The 19,099-nt window shown below is 36.4% G+C and overlaps 1 protein-coding gene across 1 annotated transcript; it reads left to right on the top strand.

The window, feature by feature from the left end:
- Window positions 1-2,259: 2,259 nt before the first annotated feature.
- Window positions 2,260-18,536, top strand: BCO1 (beta-carotene oxygenase 1). Its single transcript, XM_035543199.2, has 11 exons — window positions 2,260-2,422; window positions 6,026-6,154; window positions 6,444-6,573; window positions 8,055-8,202; window positions 9,064-9,211; window positions 10,292-10,512; window positions 11,358-11,615; window positions 12,739-12,841; window positions 13,461-13,555; window positions 15,664-15,775; window positions 16,470-18,536. The coding sequence occupies exons 1-11, from the start codon at window positions 2,359-2,361 to the stop codon at window positions 16,640-16,642; spliced, it is 1,581 nt and encodes a 526-aa protein (XP_035399092.1). The 5' UTR covers window positions 2,260-2,358; the 3' UTR covers window positions 16,643-18,536.
- The last annotated feature ends 563 nt before the right edge of the window (window positions 18,537-19,099 follow it).

Raw genomic sequence — 19,099 nt, 5'->3', positions numbered from 1 at the left:
TTAGGGAAGGTCCTGCTGGTAACACTGAATTTCCTCTTTCTCGTGGAATATCAAAATAAATGAGAATAATAAGGAGGAGTAGAAAAGGTTTCTCTCTTGTGTTCTCTAGAACATGGAATTTTGTAACCTTCTCTATGCTCTCCCATCAAACATGTTTCTACAAAGGAGAAAGAAACTTTGTGAAATAATAAAATTAGAAGAGTCACCCAATCCACATCTACTTCCTCAGACAATTACACATTATAATTTTAAATAAATACTTTGATATTAATCCATTTCAAGGTAAAAAGGGGAAAATTGCACAGTTAGCAAGAAAACTAATTTCTCCATATCTTACTGAACTGGTCATCTGTTATTAGCATGACTGAGACAGAAAAAAAAATAGTGTGTGTTCTCTGATAAATAAGTGTTTTTCACAGACAAGCAGGAAAAAAGAACTTTGCAAGGCCTCTCTTTTAAGTTGTACAAAATGTCAGACAAAACTTACAGGCAGACACCTGAAATTAGCTAACTAAACACACTCGGGATGATTTCAAAAGGTGTTCAATACCTCCTTGTTCTTCCCTTAAAGTAACTTTTAACGAGGTTTCCAGTTATCTTATGTTGGCTGAATCTTAAACTACATAAACAGTTAGGGTAAAGAAGGGCAAAAATGGTTTGCAGTAATCCTTTTGTTGCTTGCTTGCTGTATGTAAATAGCACTGCTACAGATCAGACCACTCACACAACCTCTGTTTCTATGAGGCACAGGTCAAACAATTAAATCCAGAGCATTAAGAGCTGCAGCCGTGTAAATGGAAGATGTGCTGAAGAGAACATACTAAACCAGAGCAGAACATCAGGGACAGACAAAATGTCCCTGTGGCTTAGGAGAAGTAGAATTAGCTTTGCTTTCTTGCCAGATCCTCTTCACTCTCCAGCATTGCTGAAAAAATCCCTTAGCTGGCTTTTCATATACAAGTAAGTCTACATCTCTGTATAAAAGCACATAAATGCATGTGTGTATATATATACGTTTATGTATGTATGTCAGCATGTGCCTACATGTGAGGACTTTGACACTTCTCCTACAGCCTCCTGTTTCAAACATGCAGTTTCTTTATTAATACCACTGACTCCAACAAATCCGACCCTCCTATTTTCTATCTGGCTTCTTATTTTTGTAGTCACCTGTTTCTGTCAGTGCTGTCCAAATGGAGACAAAGGCATGCTGTCTTGATGATTTTCCACGATAAGCCATCAAAGAGACGAAAGGTAAGGATGAGAGGAGCAATGTATGTGTGCAACAAGTGAGTCAGAGCAGTCACCACAGCACAAATTGTGTTTTCAATAAAATGAATATGGATATTTATAAATAATCAGTGAGACTTAAGAATGGATGTTAAAACATTTTGGGAACAGCAGTGATTTAGCAGAAAAAATCGGATTTTAGGGTAACCCCATATGAAATTGCATAATATATGATTGTGCAAAGAATCTTTTTATCCTTCATGTTCAATGGAACCTGTGACTTGCTCTGCAATCACATGCTTTATATTGAAATAATTCTTTTCCTAGAGGATTTTAAAATTAGCAACGTTGAACTCAGTTAAGTACCTTATCTTGAAACAAATGAATGAAGTTAAAAATCCCCCTTCTTTTTAATTATTTCTGCCATACTTTCACAGAGACTCCAAGGAGCCAATAACTAGGTGGAATCAGGTCACATATGGGACAATATGTTACAATATTTATTTGTGAATAGATGTTTAATTCAAAGGTGTGCCACTCAGTTCACACTGGACTAGCTTGTATATAATGAAAAAAGCACATGGCCATTCAGTGATGGTATTTTGTTAATTAATAGAATAGCCCAGTTTAAAGTTTCCAGCCTGGAAAGAAAACGATGACACCCCACGTTTGTCAGTTCCAAAAAGCCATACTCAGAATGGTGGGTTGACATTTCTTCTATTCTTGTCTCTGCTCCTGCCAACTGGGGCAAACACCCTTACAAAGCATCTAAAATTTTCTCTGCAGTGCTGAAGGTGATGCTTCAGATTCATTTTACACGACTCCTTGGGTGTGCCTGGCTGCTTGAGGTAGGTTCACAGAGAGCAAAAAGGCAAGTTACATTTTTCTTCCATTGAATTAGTGGAAGAGTTGAGAATGTGCAAGTATTATAGTGTATGTGTTAAGGATTAAAGATCAACTATTATAAATTGTCGATCTATAAGCCACTAGCCACTAGCTCGAGTTACACTTTGACCTTATCCTTCTATGTAACAGGAAAGAGCTTTTCTTAGCCCAGACAGGAGGGGACTGCTGCGCCTGCAGGAACAGCTGCGTAGGGGACACAGAAACCGTTTGATTACATGAGAGATGGAAACGATATTTAATAAAAACAAAGAAGAACATCCAGAGCCCATAAAAGCTGAGGTGCAAGGTAAGTGAATGCAAATCTCTTCTAATACACGTTGTTATTTTTGTGTTTTCAAATGTGTAAACATTGAAACACTTGTTCACCCGAAACAGCACAGAAGAAGCAAACTGAGAAAGGGAGAAATGTCAGTGAACTTTGTTTAAAGGACTGAACTCAGATCTTATTTGTGCCCCTGACTGGGGGATTTTTCTTCCTTTATGGGTATTTCTGTGTATTTTTCCAGAAAGTCTGTTTGAACAGGGTTCACTGAAGTCGGCAGTGAGGGACAAGACTCAGAATTTAATCTGGTGACATCCCCGCCCCCATGGCTCTGTTTAGACTTTCGTTTTCTCTTCGCCATAACCCTTCGCTACCCTCTCGCTGTTCTTTCAGCCGAGCACACTCTTCCTTGCATTCTGGAGAGGTTCACTAAAACTGGGACACTTTAGCAATAGTAATTCTAAATAGGTAAGCAGCAGTAACAGATGCCACTGTGTGCTGTTAAAAAGACGGTTCAGAAGGCATTCCAGTAAAAAATGCAGTGTCCTCCAGCAAGATAGCTTAAAGTGGCTTTCTAGGGATGAATGCTTGATCAACTTAACATTTTTACTCCTTGTTTTACCTTACAGAAGAGGGAGGCAAAGAGTTTTTTCCTACAGCTATAGGAGATGTTTGTTGCTGAGAACCCCAATTCAGTAAACGTATGCTGTGTCTTTTGTAGTATATAGTCTAAGAAATAGCAGGCATCTAATACCAATTTTAAAGTCAATTCCCAGGTAGGCTATATAAAAGCAGGCAATTACAACTTGCATGACGTTGCTGTTGTTCAGTTTGATGGCTGAATTGAAAAAGATTTTGTTTCTAGTCAAAGTGCATTGTTTTAATTTGAGGTGATTTTATGCCTTTCTAATTTTTGTCACTCAAGATAAAATCTTTCTATTGAAAGCATTTGAAGTTTTTTGCAAACAAAACTATTGACCATATCCAATCTGCATTATGGAATGGTTTATTTAAACAAAGATTGAATAGTTCAGTAAATAAAATTAAGTATACAAAATATTACTTCATTGGTAATGGTGATTCAGTATTTACCACTAATGAAAATTAAAGAGAACCCAGACCTCTAAATATTTAGCTAGCCCTGAGCTCTGCCCGTGTTTTGGCTCCTTGTTACTCAATATGTACATTGTAAATATGACCCCATATTACTGACGTCAGAAATAATTAACTCTTACTGTCCTAAAGACTGTATAGCCATGTGATCACACAAGGCTTGATTGCTCTGATGCTTAATAATCTTCCAAATATTCGGAGATTTTACTGTGTTACTTTCATGTCCTCACATAGTACAGAAAAGTATCATTATTGCCGCTTTAGGTAAAACATGGGGCAAAAAAGATACAAGGGACACATTTTTGAAGCTACTTAGGCACTTTAGGATGCTGATTGGTACCCAGTGTGATACTTAAGTCCCACTAAGATTAATTTTGATCTGAAAACCTCACTAGATGCCAATTTGCTCCCTGCTTTTTGTACTGGAATTATGCCAGAAAATACACTGAGTTATGCCAAGAGTTCAGAAACTGCATCAGTTCTGTAGTGCTTTAAACAGAAGATCACTTTTTTCCCTGATTACCTATTGAAGGGAAATTATTTTGTTGGCGTGTCCTGGAACTTCTTGGGCATCTTTATTCTGATAGAGAGGAATAAAAACTAAACAAATTTTTTAGCCCTAGGCGCTGCAAGAGCTTCAGTGAATTACAGAAATATCTGCTTTTCTTGAATGATGGGCCCCAAAACAGAAATGATCCCACAAGACCTGAAATGCAGCAGAAGAATTATATTTTTGCTGGAGGGAAGGGAAGACTGGTTGCAGCAAAACACATACAGTTAGCCTCAACTCAATGTTACCAAAAGGTTTGCTGGTGCATGACCAGCAGTTCATGCTTACTGTATAGATTTACAGCCTTAAATGACATTGGTAAGAGGGTAGGAGCACAAAAGACTACACTCACCATACTGCAGTTGCCAATAGTTCTGGAGAAAATGCAGAATCTACAACCTTCTGTTTGCAAATAACAGAGAACTGTAGAAAGGGAAGTGACAACAAGAGAAACACTTGTATTTGAGGCATAACAATAGACTAAACTTGTTTAGTAATTAATGTTTAGTAATCAGCCAAGCAAAAAATATGTACCTACCTTGAATATTTAGTTTCTTTCTAAATCTATTTCCTCCAAAGGAGTCATGTGCTAGTCACAAACATTTACCCAATGTTTGGTTTTCGAAACTCTTGCAAAATGCAATAATAATAATAAAATGCAAATCCATTGTGTCAACATTTTTTTCTCTTCCTAATGTATTCTAGATCTGTAACTGTAATGAAGTTGTGTGAGTATTGTGGCACACAATATTAGTCAGCTATCCTGACTGAGAATATATTTATGCAAAGCTGGCTTTTACTGTATATCCTTCCTTGCATTTGGATGGTTTATGCTTAATGTCATTTATTTGAAGAAATGGCAAACATCCTTGCCTCCCTTACCTACAATGGTCAAAATTCAGGATTTGTTCTCTTGGAAAGTGGTCAAAGTCCCTTTAGGATTTCAGAAAGCCTTACAACAAAACCATTGCTACTTCTCCACAACTGCATCAACTTTGACAAAATTGAATATTTTTGTGGGAGGACATTTCTATCTGTTGCAAAGGTAAAATTGTTAAAGGTAGAATTATTAAAGACATACCTGACATGGGCTCACAAACTGAACTGTAAGGAGAATTAAATTTCTGAGCAGCTTTTTTATGTAGAGACAATGTTCAGTGCAGAAATTGTGTGGAAAAGTAGTATGTGATCATAAATATTCCCTCAGGAGGCATACACACAAAGAAGCAAGTGAAGGTTTTAATTTCATATCTGATATGCTTCTGCTCAGTTCTTTAACCCTGAAGACATTCTTTAATTGTTGTTATTCTCTATGTCAAATGATAGCTAATGTATTTCTTGCAGGGATTTGATGAGGAACGTTTTGTATTCAAACCTTAATAGTACTTATACATTTTCAGTATAATATTTCTACCCACTATTTGTGTTCAAAACACCAACATTATGGCTAGTGTCACAAAAGCACTCCCAAAATGACACTACAATTTGCTGTGTAATTTAATTAAAGAACTTTTTACTGGAATTCATTTAGCCTAAAGCTTAAATAGATATACTGAAGGGCAGTACAAGTCATATATCCTATAAAATATGTTTATTTCTGATAAGCTCTAGCTTTTCCTGGCATGAATAAAAGGGTTTAAACACATCACTTTAATATCTGAGTGCAAGGAAGAAAGGTCCAACTTTATTTATTTCCTGTTTTTTTAGAAAATTACATTCCAGCAATCTCTTGTACATGTGGTAATCTCATATATTGATATTTATGCAGAATATTACTAGTGCCACATTTTTGATCAGGTCATATTTTAGTTAGCCAAACTCAAACGTAATTATATGCTATTACAAATCTGGACTTACACCTATAGTCCGTCTGCCTATATGAAGCCTATGCCCTTAGGAAAATTGTCCTGTAGCATGCCCCTTCCCTAAATGAATGAATACTGAAATGTCATTTTTGTTTGCAGGTCAGTTGCCCACTTGGTTGCAAGGGATACTTCTCCGAAATGGCCCAGGGATGCACACAGTAGGGGACACTAAATATAACCACTGGTTTGATGGCTTGGCTCTGCTGCATAGCTTTACATTTAAAAATGGTAAGTTATTGCATGTCAGTTTACAAAAAGCTCAACAAGCCAAATCTTGGTGTTTTACATTGCTAATTCTCTTTTAAGTTTGATTAGCATTAAAATGTTCCAGGTGTCTGGCTATAACCCTACAAAAAAATAGTACACGTAGGTGTTATGTGGCTGGTGAGTCTGCCACAGCAAGCTTTTCTTTGCTAAAGGATATTTGCTTGACAGGGTCTTTCTCTGGCTTTGTCTGTGGTAATTTTCAAAAGAGCTCAGTATGAAATGTGATTGAAACCTGTCTGACCTTTGTCAGGTGAAGTCTACTACAGAAGTAAGTATCTCCGAAGTGACTCATACAACTGCAATATAGAAGCAAACCGAATCGTGGTGTCTGAGTTTGGAACTATGGCTTATCCAGATCCATGCAAAAACATATTTGCCAAGTAAGCAATGCTTTTTCCAACAAGATTCTGCTATCTACCTCTCCCTCCAGCACAGATGTCTTTCTGTTTACCCTTGATGCATATATACAAACATGAAATCTGTTTTGTATATTTACAATTACCAACTACTGACAAGGCCAGGAGATACATCCAGTAACATACGCTCTATGGGCTAGTCTAAGGCAAATATTCTAAATCCACTTCATCAGTAATATTGTCTGTTTAATTCACTGGTGCAAGTAGATTTCATTGTAATTTTGAAAAAAAACAAGTATTTTCCAGGTGTTTCACGGAATTTTATTAAATTGATATTCTGTAAGGGGAGAAGCAGCAAGAAAAGGAAAAGATGAAGAGATGGGGAAAGTATTAATTCAAAATTTATTCTGCAAAAAGATGAAAATCATCCATGACTGAAATAAATACATAAAAAAAAAGCTGTATTAAAGGCGATTTCTACGCCCCCTGCCCCCTAAAAGAAAGTGAAGAAATTTTTCAATTGTTTCTTGAGTCACAGGCAGTGCTTTGAAGTACTGCACCCAAAGACCTGAGCTAACCTTATGTTCAAAATCACAACCGCTTGGGGTCATTGCAGTAGCTACTTTCATAGTGTTAGAAAGGATGACAGGCTATTTATGAGCCTGTAAAATTGCCTTTGTATGTTCCCTGGCAAATGCAAGTAGTTCATCCATCTTTTATTCCTGGCTGAACTGCATCTAATGACCTCAAATTACATGCTTGGTAAGACCATAAACATGGATAGTTATTGCAAAATAACTGTAACTTTGATACATTGTGAGTTGTTGCTCTGATAAAAGATGCTTTTTTTCTTTTTTTCTGCAGTAATAGGATAACACTGGCATTTTAAGTCTGTAAGGGATAGGAGCAACTTTGTCTTGGTTTCAAATGAGTATGATAAAATCCTACACTAGTAAGAACTGTCACAGAACCCTATATGTGAAATCAGATCTGCTTTGAAATCATAATTGTGATAAGGGATAATACTGAAAACAAAAATACACCATCAATGAGTATATAAATCAATTTATTTTATGAGGGCACACCCTGAAAAACCTAATAACTTTTAGGTAGAAACTGTTAGGCCAAATTCTCATGAGGTATGCACAGGAGTGCTTGTAATTAGCCCATCCTGATACAACAGTGGCTATCTCACAGCTGTTGGCAGGACTGGACCTGAATGTCCATTTGTGCATGGAAAAACAGTTTCATACATACATGTCCTTAATCCTCCCCCAGGCTAAGGGTGTTGAAGAACTTCATCTCCTCTGCTGTTCATGCTGTCCACTAAGGCAGTGGAAAAGCTGCCAGAAGAGGACACAGCAGGGGAGAGACAGACCCAGCTCCATTACCCTGCTACTGTGCACAGCCCACACTGCGCAGGGTGACTTCTGCTTCGTATGGGGTAAAATCAACTGCAGCTGCAGCTTATCTAATGAACCAATATGAAACTTTCCTCTCTGCAGGGCATTCTCATACTTGTCTCACACCATTCCCGAGTTCACAGACAACTGCCTGATCAACATTATGAAATCTGGGGATGATTATTATGCTACCAGTGAGACTAACTTCATCAGAAAAATTAATCCACAGACTCTGGAGACTCTAGAGAAGGTATTAAATGGCTGTGTGTCATTCTGGTTCCTTCTAACGAATACAGTTTCAGGCTGATTTATAAGAATCAGTACACAAAGCTGGAAAGATACTTTTCTCTTTCTACTATTTCCTTACTAGCACAGAATACTTTTTTTGAAATCCTGGTAAAGTGAAATGATGAAGATACCAGTTCATTTAAGAACTCAGGAGCTCAAAAATAAATCACAGGCAGTTTAGGGAAAAGCTGGGCTTTGTGCAGTTTCACAATTGTATGCAATTGCAGGCAAAATACCACATATCGTGCTTATGATGTGATTATTTTGGATGATTCCTATTATTATGTATCTGTAGTTATCAAGTGATTTACATAATTAACAATTCAGTAGGTCATTTATATATGATTACTTTTCAAATACCTTATGCAAGATATTATTAAAAGCAAATCTTGACATATTGAAATATGCATTGAGTTTTCCTATCATGCATTACAGTTTAAGTACAATTCCCAAGCTTTAAATTGAATAGAAATCTTTTTGCTCCAGAAAACTGCTAGACTCATAGTGCTATTAAATAAACTGCTTTCAGGATGAAATGGGCATCTGTGGAGTAGCTTCTTTAGCCAATCCTCCTGTTGTCTTATGTGGCTGCAAGGAAGAGATGAATGTAATTCAGATTTTGTACCTTGTTTTAGCCTTAAATTAGGAAATCATTTGAGTACTTGCATAAGTCATTTGACTGAAGTGTTGAAATTTCAAGGCATTTGGGTGGCATCAGTAGAAGGCTACCAGTGTTGAAAGGCTGGTGGATTTGGGGTGTTAGCTATGATTAATTTAAATATTCCTATGCATCTCTAAAATCTCCTATTGTATCATTTGCCAGGTTGACTACAACAAATATGTAGCTGTAAATGTGGCAACTTCTCATCCACACTATGACAGTGCTGGAAATGTTCTCAACATGGGTACTTCAATTGTTGATAAAGGGAAAACAAAATACGTTTTATTTAAGATTCCTTCCTCTGTGCCAGGTAAGATCTGGCTTTTGTCAGTATTTTTTAGAAACTTGTTAGCAGTTTCTTTTCTTCTTAGGTCAAAGGGAGATGATACAGCTCTTCCACAAACACACAATGCTTATTTTCTTAATTTTAATGTAGTGTGAACTTAGTGTTAACTGCTTAGCCTGTCTGAGTATATGCTATTACAAAGGTTCATCTTGAATACTATACAAACAGGATGTTTCAGTGTGAAGATCTTTGCTTTACAGTTTGCTTTTAGAAGAATTCTACTTTGATTATCACTAGATATTCACTAGAGTGAACTAATTCTTCTACAAGAATTTCCATACCTTGTGTTGTGATGTGTAGAGGGGGTGTGAACAGAAAAATTTTTGTCTGTCAGGCAGTGTTCTACAGTTTGAAGTAGTAAAATTCAATTTTCTTGATAAATGAAAATGCTCTTAAAATACTTATACAGTGATTATAGGGAAGCATAATACCAAATAGTACCTAATATGAAGTTATTTCCTCTCTAACCTGGCCTACAGTAGGGCTTGCAGAAATATCATCCTTTGTTCACAGAGCAAATCACTTGCTCTTTTTCCTTCAAGACAATGCTTGGTTTAAAACCAGCTGCTAATGTGATGTCTGTCCTCATGTGTGCACAACCAAGAGACTTTCCGTAGTTGAAAGATGTTTGTTATTCCTAGCTGTGGCTCAAACAAAGTCACTATAGATCGAACAGGAACATCTCCGTAAAAGTAAGTTCAAAACCACGGGGGCATTTGAAACCCCACGTAAAGTTGCTGATTTAATTGAACAGCTTTCTACTTCTGGAACTTCCAAAAATGTTTATCCGTGGAGTCAAATACTGAGACAAGAGGTCTCTGTCTGAGTGGATCTGGCATTGTGGTACTACTGTGCTGCTTCACTCAAATGCAACCTTCTATGTTAATTCTGCAGAAGGAAACAAGCCATTTTCTAAACAGGAAAATGCAAATAAAACTGAGAGGAACCTATTCTTATCTACTCCTTATGTGGGAAAAATCCAAGCACAAGATTGAATTGGAATTTATTGTAAATGTAATCTTATTTTTTATCATTTATGTTCAGAAACAGAAAAGAAGAAATCTTGTTTTAAACACCTGGAAGTGGTATGCTCCATCCCTTCTCGCTCGCTGCTTCAACCAAGCTACTACCATAGCTTTGGAATCACAGAGAACTATATTGTGTTCATAGAGCAGCCATTCAAACTGGATATTGTCAAAATGGCAACTGCTTACATCCGAGGTGTGAACTGGGCTTCCTGCCTTGCCTTCCATAAGGACGATAAGGTATTTTTTCTAATGCTGAGCAATGGAGTCAGCCAGGCCAGTAATCTCTTCCACACTGTTCTGTCTTTCATCTGGTTCATTAATTTAAGTAATAACCCTTTTTTCTTCAACAACTGACTTTCATGTTTCATATTTTTTATTAGAAGTTGCATTTTTTAATATTTTCTCCCATCTCCAAAGTTTCAAATAAATACTGATGCTGAAGTGCTTGAGAAAGAGGATAGTTGGGCATTGTTAGAAATAATGTGTGCCAGAAGAGAAAATCAAAATTGCACTAGCATCCCAAACACAGAATTGCTCCTGCTCCAAGCAGAACACTGTATAGTGTGGATGAAGTCTGCTCTAGATCCATTGCATCACATAGGAGAGCCAGATTGGTGGAGAAACCCAAATTCATTGTGGCAACTGAGGGGGAAAAAAAAGTGTTCTCTGAAGATCTTACTACCACATTTTCTGTCCATGAACAAGTGGAGCATACTGGGGTCGAGTGCACCAGCAAAGAATAGTACAAACTCTGGACTAAGACAAAGTAATTTAAATGAAAAATGGGCCAGGGGATTTTCCAGGTTCACTGGAAAACTTCTATCCTCAGCCTAGTCCAAACAGTAATTTGCAACAGTGAAATGAGTTTAGAGCACTTGTGCACTCATTTTATTCCTACATTTTTTTGGTCTTTAGGTTGGAAGTTCTTGCCTTCTAGCAGCAAATCTGGAATTCTTAATATGCTTCAGTAGAAACAGACGGTGCTTTAGAATGTAGATGGTTACTTGTTGAAAAACAATTTCCTAAATAACTGTTTGTTGATCATTCATTAATGGTTTTAAATAATGTTTGCTGCCTTTCAGACATGGTTTCACTTTGTAGACAGGAAGACTAAAAAAGATGTATCCACCAAGTTTTATACGGATGCTCTGGTGCTTTATCACCATGTAAATGCTTATGAAGAGGATGGCCACATTATTTTTGATGTTATTGCCTACACAGACAATAGCTTATATGACATGTTTTACTTAAAAAAACTGAGTAAAGACTTTGAAGAGAACAACAAACTTACCTCCATACCAACCTGCAAGCGATTTGTTGTTCCTCTGCAGTATGACAAGGTAGGAAGAAAATGGTTTTTTAACTTGCTCTTTGATCAGTAATTTAAAATTTATCAACTAGAAAAATGGGTGAATTATTAGTTGCCAGCCCTTTTGTGCAAAATTCTGATTCTTTAAAAATAACATATTCACAAAGTGTGCAGGAGTTTTGTTTTGCGTGTGTACTGTGAGAAATGGCAAGAAGCAGTTGGACATACAGTTATGTGGATCTAGGTTCTGATGCCTTTCTTTATGGAGAAAAGGGCTTTTGAGCATATATAACTTCCTTACCTGTGCAACTACTTGTAACATGCTACTATCAAATATGAGCAGATATATCAACCTGACTGTTGGTTAGAAAGGCATGCATGAGGTTTTGCACAATCTGTTTCTTCCACTTTACTGGAAGCCTATATACAATATATTCACATTCTCCACTGTTGCAATAGTTTTATTAAAATTAGAAGATTTAATTTAAGTTTGAGTTTACCAGAAAGAAGAATGATCTTATCTTTCAATTTAATTTAAAACATAATTTTACATCATTGCTTGCAGGGAAGATTTTATACTGCCCAGCAACTTGGGCAAGTTTCTGCTTGATACATTTAGAATGGATAATACTTTTTGCTTTTACATCCTAGAATCTTGCTTTATTTCATGTCTCAAAAACAGTTATGTAGCAATAGCAAAGGATATGCTGGATCACGCCAACTATCCTATCTACCCTGCAATCTTAAGAATTCAGCAATAGTGTTAAAAACAAGAATGGATCACGCTTATTTTTGCACTTGATTAATAGCAGATGCAAAAAAACTAACCTTTGGTGACTTTTAGTGGGAATTCCTACCAAATTCGCAATCTACGTAATCTATTTAGTGTGTTTCTGGAACATAACCATGTGTATCTAAACCTTTCTAAATGCTCAGTGTAATTCAAAATGGTTACATGATGATATATTAAGATTTTTAATGAAAAGGTCAGAATCTAATGTTACAGGATAAATGCCATTATGAAGGAACTTATTGAAGCTGTAATATTTGTTTAACCCCCTAATTGTCTATATTAATATCAAACCTGATGAAAGGTCCAAATTAGAAGCATATTCATAGAAACACATTACGTTTTCAGCATATGTCTCTTTCAGGATGCAGAAGTAGGTTCTAATTTAGTCACACTTCCAACTTCCGCAACTGCTGTAAAAGAGAAAGATGGCAGCATATATTGCCGACCTGAAATATTATGTGAAGGTGAGGCATATCCATTATACAAATACTTTCTCTTACACATTTACACATAGGTGCATTCTAATAGTGCCTAACAGCTCATTCTAATAATGCCTAACAGTTGTTCGAGGGTCCCAAGTCTGATCTTACAGTTACTAATATGGCTTACAAATCTACCTGTTATGAGGAGTAAAATTGGTCTGTTATAAGCAGTAACTTCAGTTATGTATTTTATGAAGTTTACCTTTGAAAGTGGATTTTTAAACTTGAGCGTGTGCGTATGTGTGTTAACAGGAATATACAAAAAGTATATATTTACTTAAAGTGAAAGTCATTTCTTTGAATGGTAGCCTCTAATTATGTCTCAGATGTTCACATCTGATTGATGTATTTATGAAAATAAAAAAGAAACAACACTCATAATTTCCAATACAATGAATCCCTAAGAATGAAAAATTGTCATTCTTGAACCAACAACCCTGGCTTTTTAGAAGTTCAGACATACAAAATATATGCAATACCAGTTTTAAATACTGTCAAAATTTTTCACAGGGTAACATTTCCTGAAAATTGGCACATGTAAATGTACATTTGAACTATATTTCTTCTTTTGTTCCTAAGTCTTGGCCTTTGTTATACCTAGGGATAGAACTGCCTCACATCAACTATGGATATAATGGCAAAAAATACAAATACGTCTATGCAACAGAAGTCCAGTGGAGTCCAGTTCCTACAAAGGTATCATTAACATGTACAAAGTCAGGAAATGTATTTATGTAACACAAATCAAATTTAAGCAGTTATTAGTAAACCATGGTTTATTAGTCTTGCCCAAAATATAGCCTAATTTGCATTCATGCATGCAAATTGAAAGTGTGTGGTTCTGAGGCCAGGGCTGAAACTGTTAAACCTTGGTTTTCCAGACAGCAAAACCTTTTTTCAACATCAAGTTAAAGCTTCTAAGTGAAAACACTGCAGTTGTGTACTATGTTTGTAAACTTCAACACTTGAGAGCAGGGACATGAAAAGTTGGACATCGTTAGCTTACTTGTATGATTAAAATAGCCTCCCTAAGCCAAACTGTGGGAACAATAAAGAGCAAACAAACACTTTCTTATGGGTATGACTTGAGATTGCATTCAACAGTGAATTGGTTTCTGTCAAAACTTTTCCCATTGGTGAGTCATTCACATGTGGAAAAATATGGAACGCCTAAATTCTCCTACGGGTAAGCTCATGTAGTACCATTCCCCTTATGAAGTATTAATAAACTCAGGCTTCCTCATCCAGCTTTTTATTTCCACCGAGTCTTCTGAACACTACAGTTACTGAGACCCTCACTTTCCTGCTAAATTAGGTTGAACTTCCGTAATGTACCAAAAGCTACAAAGAGAGTAAGAGAAAGGAAGAAGAGTACTAGGCAGACACACATCTGTAATAAATATTTTTTCCCCTTAGGAAACCTAACAAAACAACAACAACAAAAAAAGAACTACTTGTAACAATATCAAATTTTTCAGAAAGCTTTACTTTTTGCTAGAGAACTAGTTGAGTGTTAGAGGATAGTAAATGCATTCTTTGTGTACACATGATACCAGCCTTTCAGGAGACAGCCTAGAAAACAAATAGATTAAGATGCACAGTACTACTAGCTGAAGGTAAGAGTATTGTACAGTCAAACTCACTCTTTATAATTACTGTTCTGAGAGCAAATTGAGATCGCTGTGGGTTCTTCTATATAATTATCACAACTGATTACAAAATAAAGCTGGATTTCTGCATGATGCAAGAAAATTTATTGCAGCACATCTGACGGTAGCTCAAGCAAATATGCAAGTTTGTGATTTCCAGTGCAGATAATCCCTGCTTGTCAAATATAAACAGCAATATAAATATAAAGTGCTGTTAGATTTTTTTTCACATCAGTTAGTCTTTAATGAATGCAGTCACAGCAACAACCACGTATGATCCTTCTGTAAAGTCTGTAAGCAAAACTGCTGTCACCTTGGATAGAAGATTCTTCCTCCAGTGCCTGAATATTTCATTTTTGTGTGAAGTTATTTTTCTGACTAAACATCAAAAGGGAAAAGAAGAAAACTGTATCTGGATGGGTAGAGAAAAGCCCTTAATAGAACTGAGGTGAAAATGTCACATGTCCCCACTGGAAGCTGGTTTCGTCAGGCACTTGACCCATTAATGATATAAAATCTTGACGCTGTTCCTTCAGTTAGTACCAGTATCTGTGTGGCATTCTTGCCCATTGGTTTAACCTTTACATCACTTCTAATAGCCTTTGTTCTCGCATATATACCCTAGTTAACAATAGAAGGCCTTGATAAATATTGAGGTCACAACAAAAGGAAAATAATTCACAGGATTAGAAATTGGAAGGTTTAAATCCTGTTTCCTGCTTTACAACAGAACTGCAGTAATTTGGGGCAAGTCACTTGCATGTTCGGTGCCACGTACTCTTCCTCTGTATAGTGAGAGTATTATTTACCCATGATGCAGGGTAAATAGATCTTATGACCTATTTGTGTTTGTAAAACACTTAAAGCCCATATGCAATTGTAATCTAATGAAATGGTATCTGTGTCTCTTTTAACACTGCTGAAGTAAAATAGTCTTTATAAAATTAAAAGATCATTTTATGCTTATGCAGCCACTAAACGCGACTCCAAAGTTTAACATTTTCCAAGCGTTTCCTTTTTGTGATGCCACATGCCTCGTTGCTCCTTAACTCTTAGCGTTGCTTCCCCATGCCCGCAGTCTGTTCACGACGTACCTTTGGAATAAACCATTGTCTGGGTCACTGACATTTTTCTTTTCTGTCCACAACGATTCAGATTGCAAAACTGAATGTCCAAACAAAGGAAATGCTCCACTGGAGAGCTGACCACTGCTGGCCATCTGAGCCTATTTTTGTTCCCAGCCCTGATGCAAGAGAAGAGGATGATGGTAAAATTGTAACAACATTCTGAAAGTTGGATTTACATGAGTTTTGTATTAAATCTTAAATGTTTCATTGTTGTCAGTCATAACAAGAAAGCTAGGCTGATGCTTCCACAGATAGATTAAAATACGTACCACCCATTTTGCTCCTGCAGACAAAAGAAAATGAAAAACAAGCAATAGTGCAAAATCAGCTTGCATAAAGTCCCAGTCTGCCCATAAACAATGAAATTAATGCTTAGGACTGTCCAGAGAGCCAACTGGAACTGGATTTATCATTAGGAGAAGCTGAAGCAGTGGGAAGTCATAGTTACAAGATGAGAACATGAAGTGGCACTGCAAGTATCCCTGTAATCTCGATCCAGTTGTGTTCTGAGGCGATTCCGTGCAAAGGCAAATGACAAATAGCTGAAAGGATGTGTCCCAAGTTTCACTGCTTAGCTGCCCAACAAGACTGTCAAGGACATAATTCAGTGTTTGTTTGTTTTCATCCTAATGAACTGCAGGCAGACTAGGAAAAAGCACAGAAGAGAACTATTCATTAGTCCTTTAGCTCTCTCAGTCAGACTTCTTCATGTCGTAAGCACCTTCAGTTTGTGTTCTCAGATTGTTAGGAAACAACACTAATTTCCTGACAGTGTTATCTTTTCTGCTTGGTGTAATTAGTATGTGCTTCTAATTCTCCATTTGTATGTCACAGGTGTTGTTTTGACCTGTGTTGTGACATCTGATCCAAAGGAGGCACCCTTCCTACTCATCTTGGATGCTAAAACATTCAAAGAACTGGGCCGAGCCAGAGTAAACATAGAAATGCATCTGGACCTGCATGGAATGTTTATACCAGAGAAAGTTTTGAAGACTGAGACTGAGTAAAATGTTCTTTATCCTATTACACAGACTGAGACAACCTTCTACTGAATGTGGAATAATATCCCTTTTGTCGTTCAGGAGCAACCATATTATGGCAAGAAATGATTATATACGATCTCTTAAATAACTATATATAATCCCTTTTAAGAGATAGCAATGACTTTTATTAGAAATAATGATATGCACAACTGGCATATAACTCGTCCAAAAGAAGAATGATCAGTCTTTAAAAAGTGCTAATGTTGTGGGGAAAGGAATAGGAGAAAAAGGTAGTTTTATTTAAGTAGAATACAGCTTTCTGAGCAAATGAAGTACAGTATTTTTAATGTGATATAGGGAATAAATAACGTATGTCTACAGCTCATGAAAATTTCATGGATTGTTTCAAGACTGTAGCTCATGATGAAAGTTGTCTTCTGGTAGAAAACCTCACATTAAACTATCTGCTATGATACTATTATATTAATTCATGGCAATGCATTTTCTTGGTGCTTGATTTCTTAAACTCCACTGTAACCAAAGTTAAGTATTACATTCAGGTGCTACAACTTTCTAATTTAGAACCTAAAAAAAAACCTGCTTTGCTAATAATTCCTTGGTGTATTTTTCCTTTTTATGATGACGAAACCAAGTAACTTGAATATTTCATGTAGCATTCGTTTATACTTCAGTGTTATTCAATCTTAATGTTATAAGCAGTTTGTATTCAAATCGTGTTTCCTTGAGAATACCTGACATGACATTTCATGTAATTCAATGATTACATTGTCTAAAAGATAAACAGAAATGTAATATTTATTAATATTGCTAATAATCTGTTACTAATAGTATGTGTATGAATGAGAGCAGTGTATTTCTGGCAGAACTCAGATATACATATTCACTAATTTGTTTAGGTAAAAGTGTATTTACTGATTAAAAGTGTATCTCTACTGATGGAGAAAACTAGGTATACATCCATCTGTTTTAGCTGGTCTGTATGTGTCACCAAACTACTTGGGTATCTCTTTCTTTTGTGTACCTATTCTCAGTGTCCCTGCTACTCACTGTGTTTTACAGGTAGGAAGCAGAATGAAGTCATTGTTATTTTCTGTCTCCCCATCACATGAGCACCTGGGCTTTGGTGACTTGTTCGTGATTACATAAGATATTTACAGCAGAGCAGGAATTGAACTAACATCACCCGCAGTTCTTGCTTGCTCTGTACCAACTCCCTTTGCCAATGTCTTTACAGTACATATAGAATATACAACCTAATTTTAATGTGAAAAACGTCACTGTGGTCAGATCTAGAGTGTACGTAAGCACTTTGGGGTATTCAAAGCTTTACAAATTCCTGAAAATGGAAATAAACACCTCAGTGAGAGGTGTCTGCAAAAACAGTCACCTTCAGTGTTTTCAAGGCATATTACCACTACTGTTTAAGAGAATTTTATAATCTAAATAAGAAATCGAATTCCATTTTTGTAAGTAACACAGAAGCAGTATTGAAATGGCAGACTGACTTTGGATGTTGGGAAAATACCACTTAAGGGTTGTCAGCTGTGATGCTGTTTCTTTTATTCTGCATATGTTCGTATTTCACAAGCCTCCACAAATATTTCTGGAATTATAAGATGGCCATAAATAAAAAGTCTAACCATTATTAGAGACTTCCTTTGTCTGTCTCCAGAATTTCATCTGAGAATTCATAGAGTTAAGCTTTCAGATGATCATGAGTTCTCCTGAATACAGGAGTTACTTGATTTCTGGGGAGCTAATTCATACTAGCCGAGAAGATATGATAGGGGATATTCATCATAAAACCAAAGCAGATGGGTTATCTTTATTGTAAGAAAGCAAATGTGTTATTTATATTCATGTAGAAATACGGCAGAAAATAAACTGTACAAACTTGTCTTGGAGATGATTTTTTAAACAGTGTGCCATACTCACTTGGTCAACATTACACAGGATTTGATTAATGTCAAGTTTGCAGTCAACCTGAAGACAAAAAGAGTGATGTAAATTTGGATATGCCAGTCTCAGTGTTTGATCCAGATCCTCCTACATATGGATCCAGACAATATGGATCAGACCATATAGCTAATCACAAATTTCTTTGAGACTGCTTTTAGGAGTTGGAATAGTAATGAAACATTTAGCATGAGTACAGTAATATACAGTATCATTTCTAGGCTGACAATAGCAAGGGGGAATGCATACGTGCTTTGCCAAGCGGCTGCAAGGCTTGTGGTTTTTTTGTTGTGGTAACATGGCACATGGTAATGAGTCTGTCATTTGGTTTGCTCCCCTGACATCCTTTACTGTGAATGAAATCTTGAGGAACAGAAAGGTTTGATTCTTCTTTTGTACCAATTAAGCCAAAAATCAGCCCAGTAAAAATAGTGGAGTTAGTGTAATGGCATAAAAAGAACCTACACTCAGTGATTGCATATAAAAATAGTAAGGATAGATCAC

The sequence above is a fragment of the Cygnus atratus genome, chromosome 12 (genome assembly GCF_013377495.2).
Source record: "Cygnus atratus isolate AKBS03 ecotype Queensland, Australia chromosome 12, CAtr_DNAZoo_HiC_assembly, whole genome shotgun sequence".
In the NCBI taxonomy this organism is placed as follows: Eukaryota; Metazoa; Chordata; class Aves; order Anseriformes; family Anatidae; genus Cygnus; species Cygnus atratus.
This window is presented reverse-complemented; position numbering and strand designations above follow the sequence as displayed.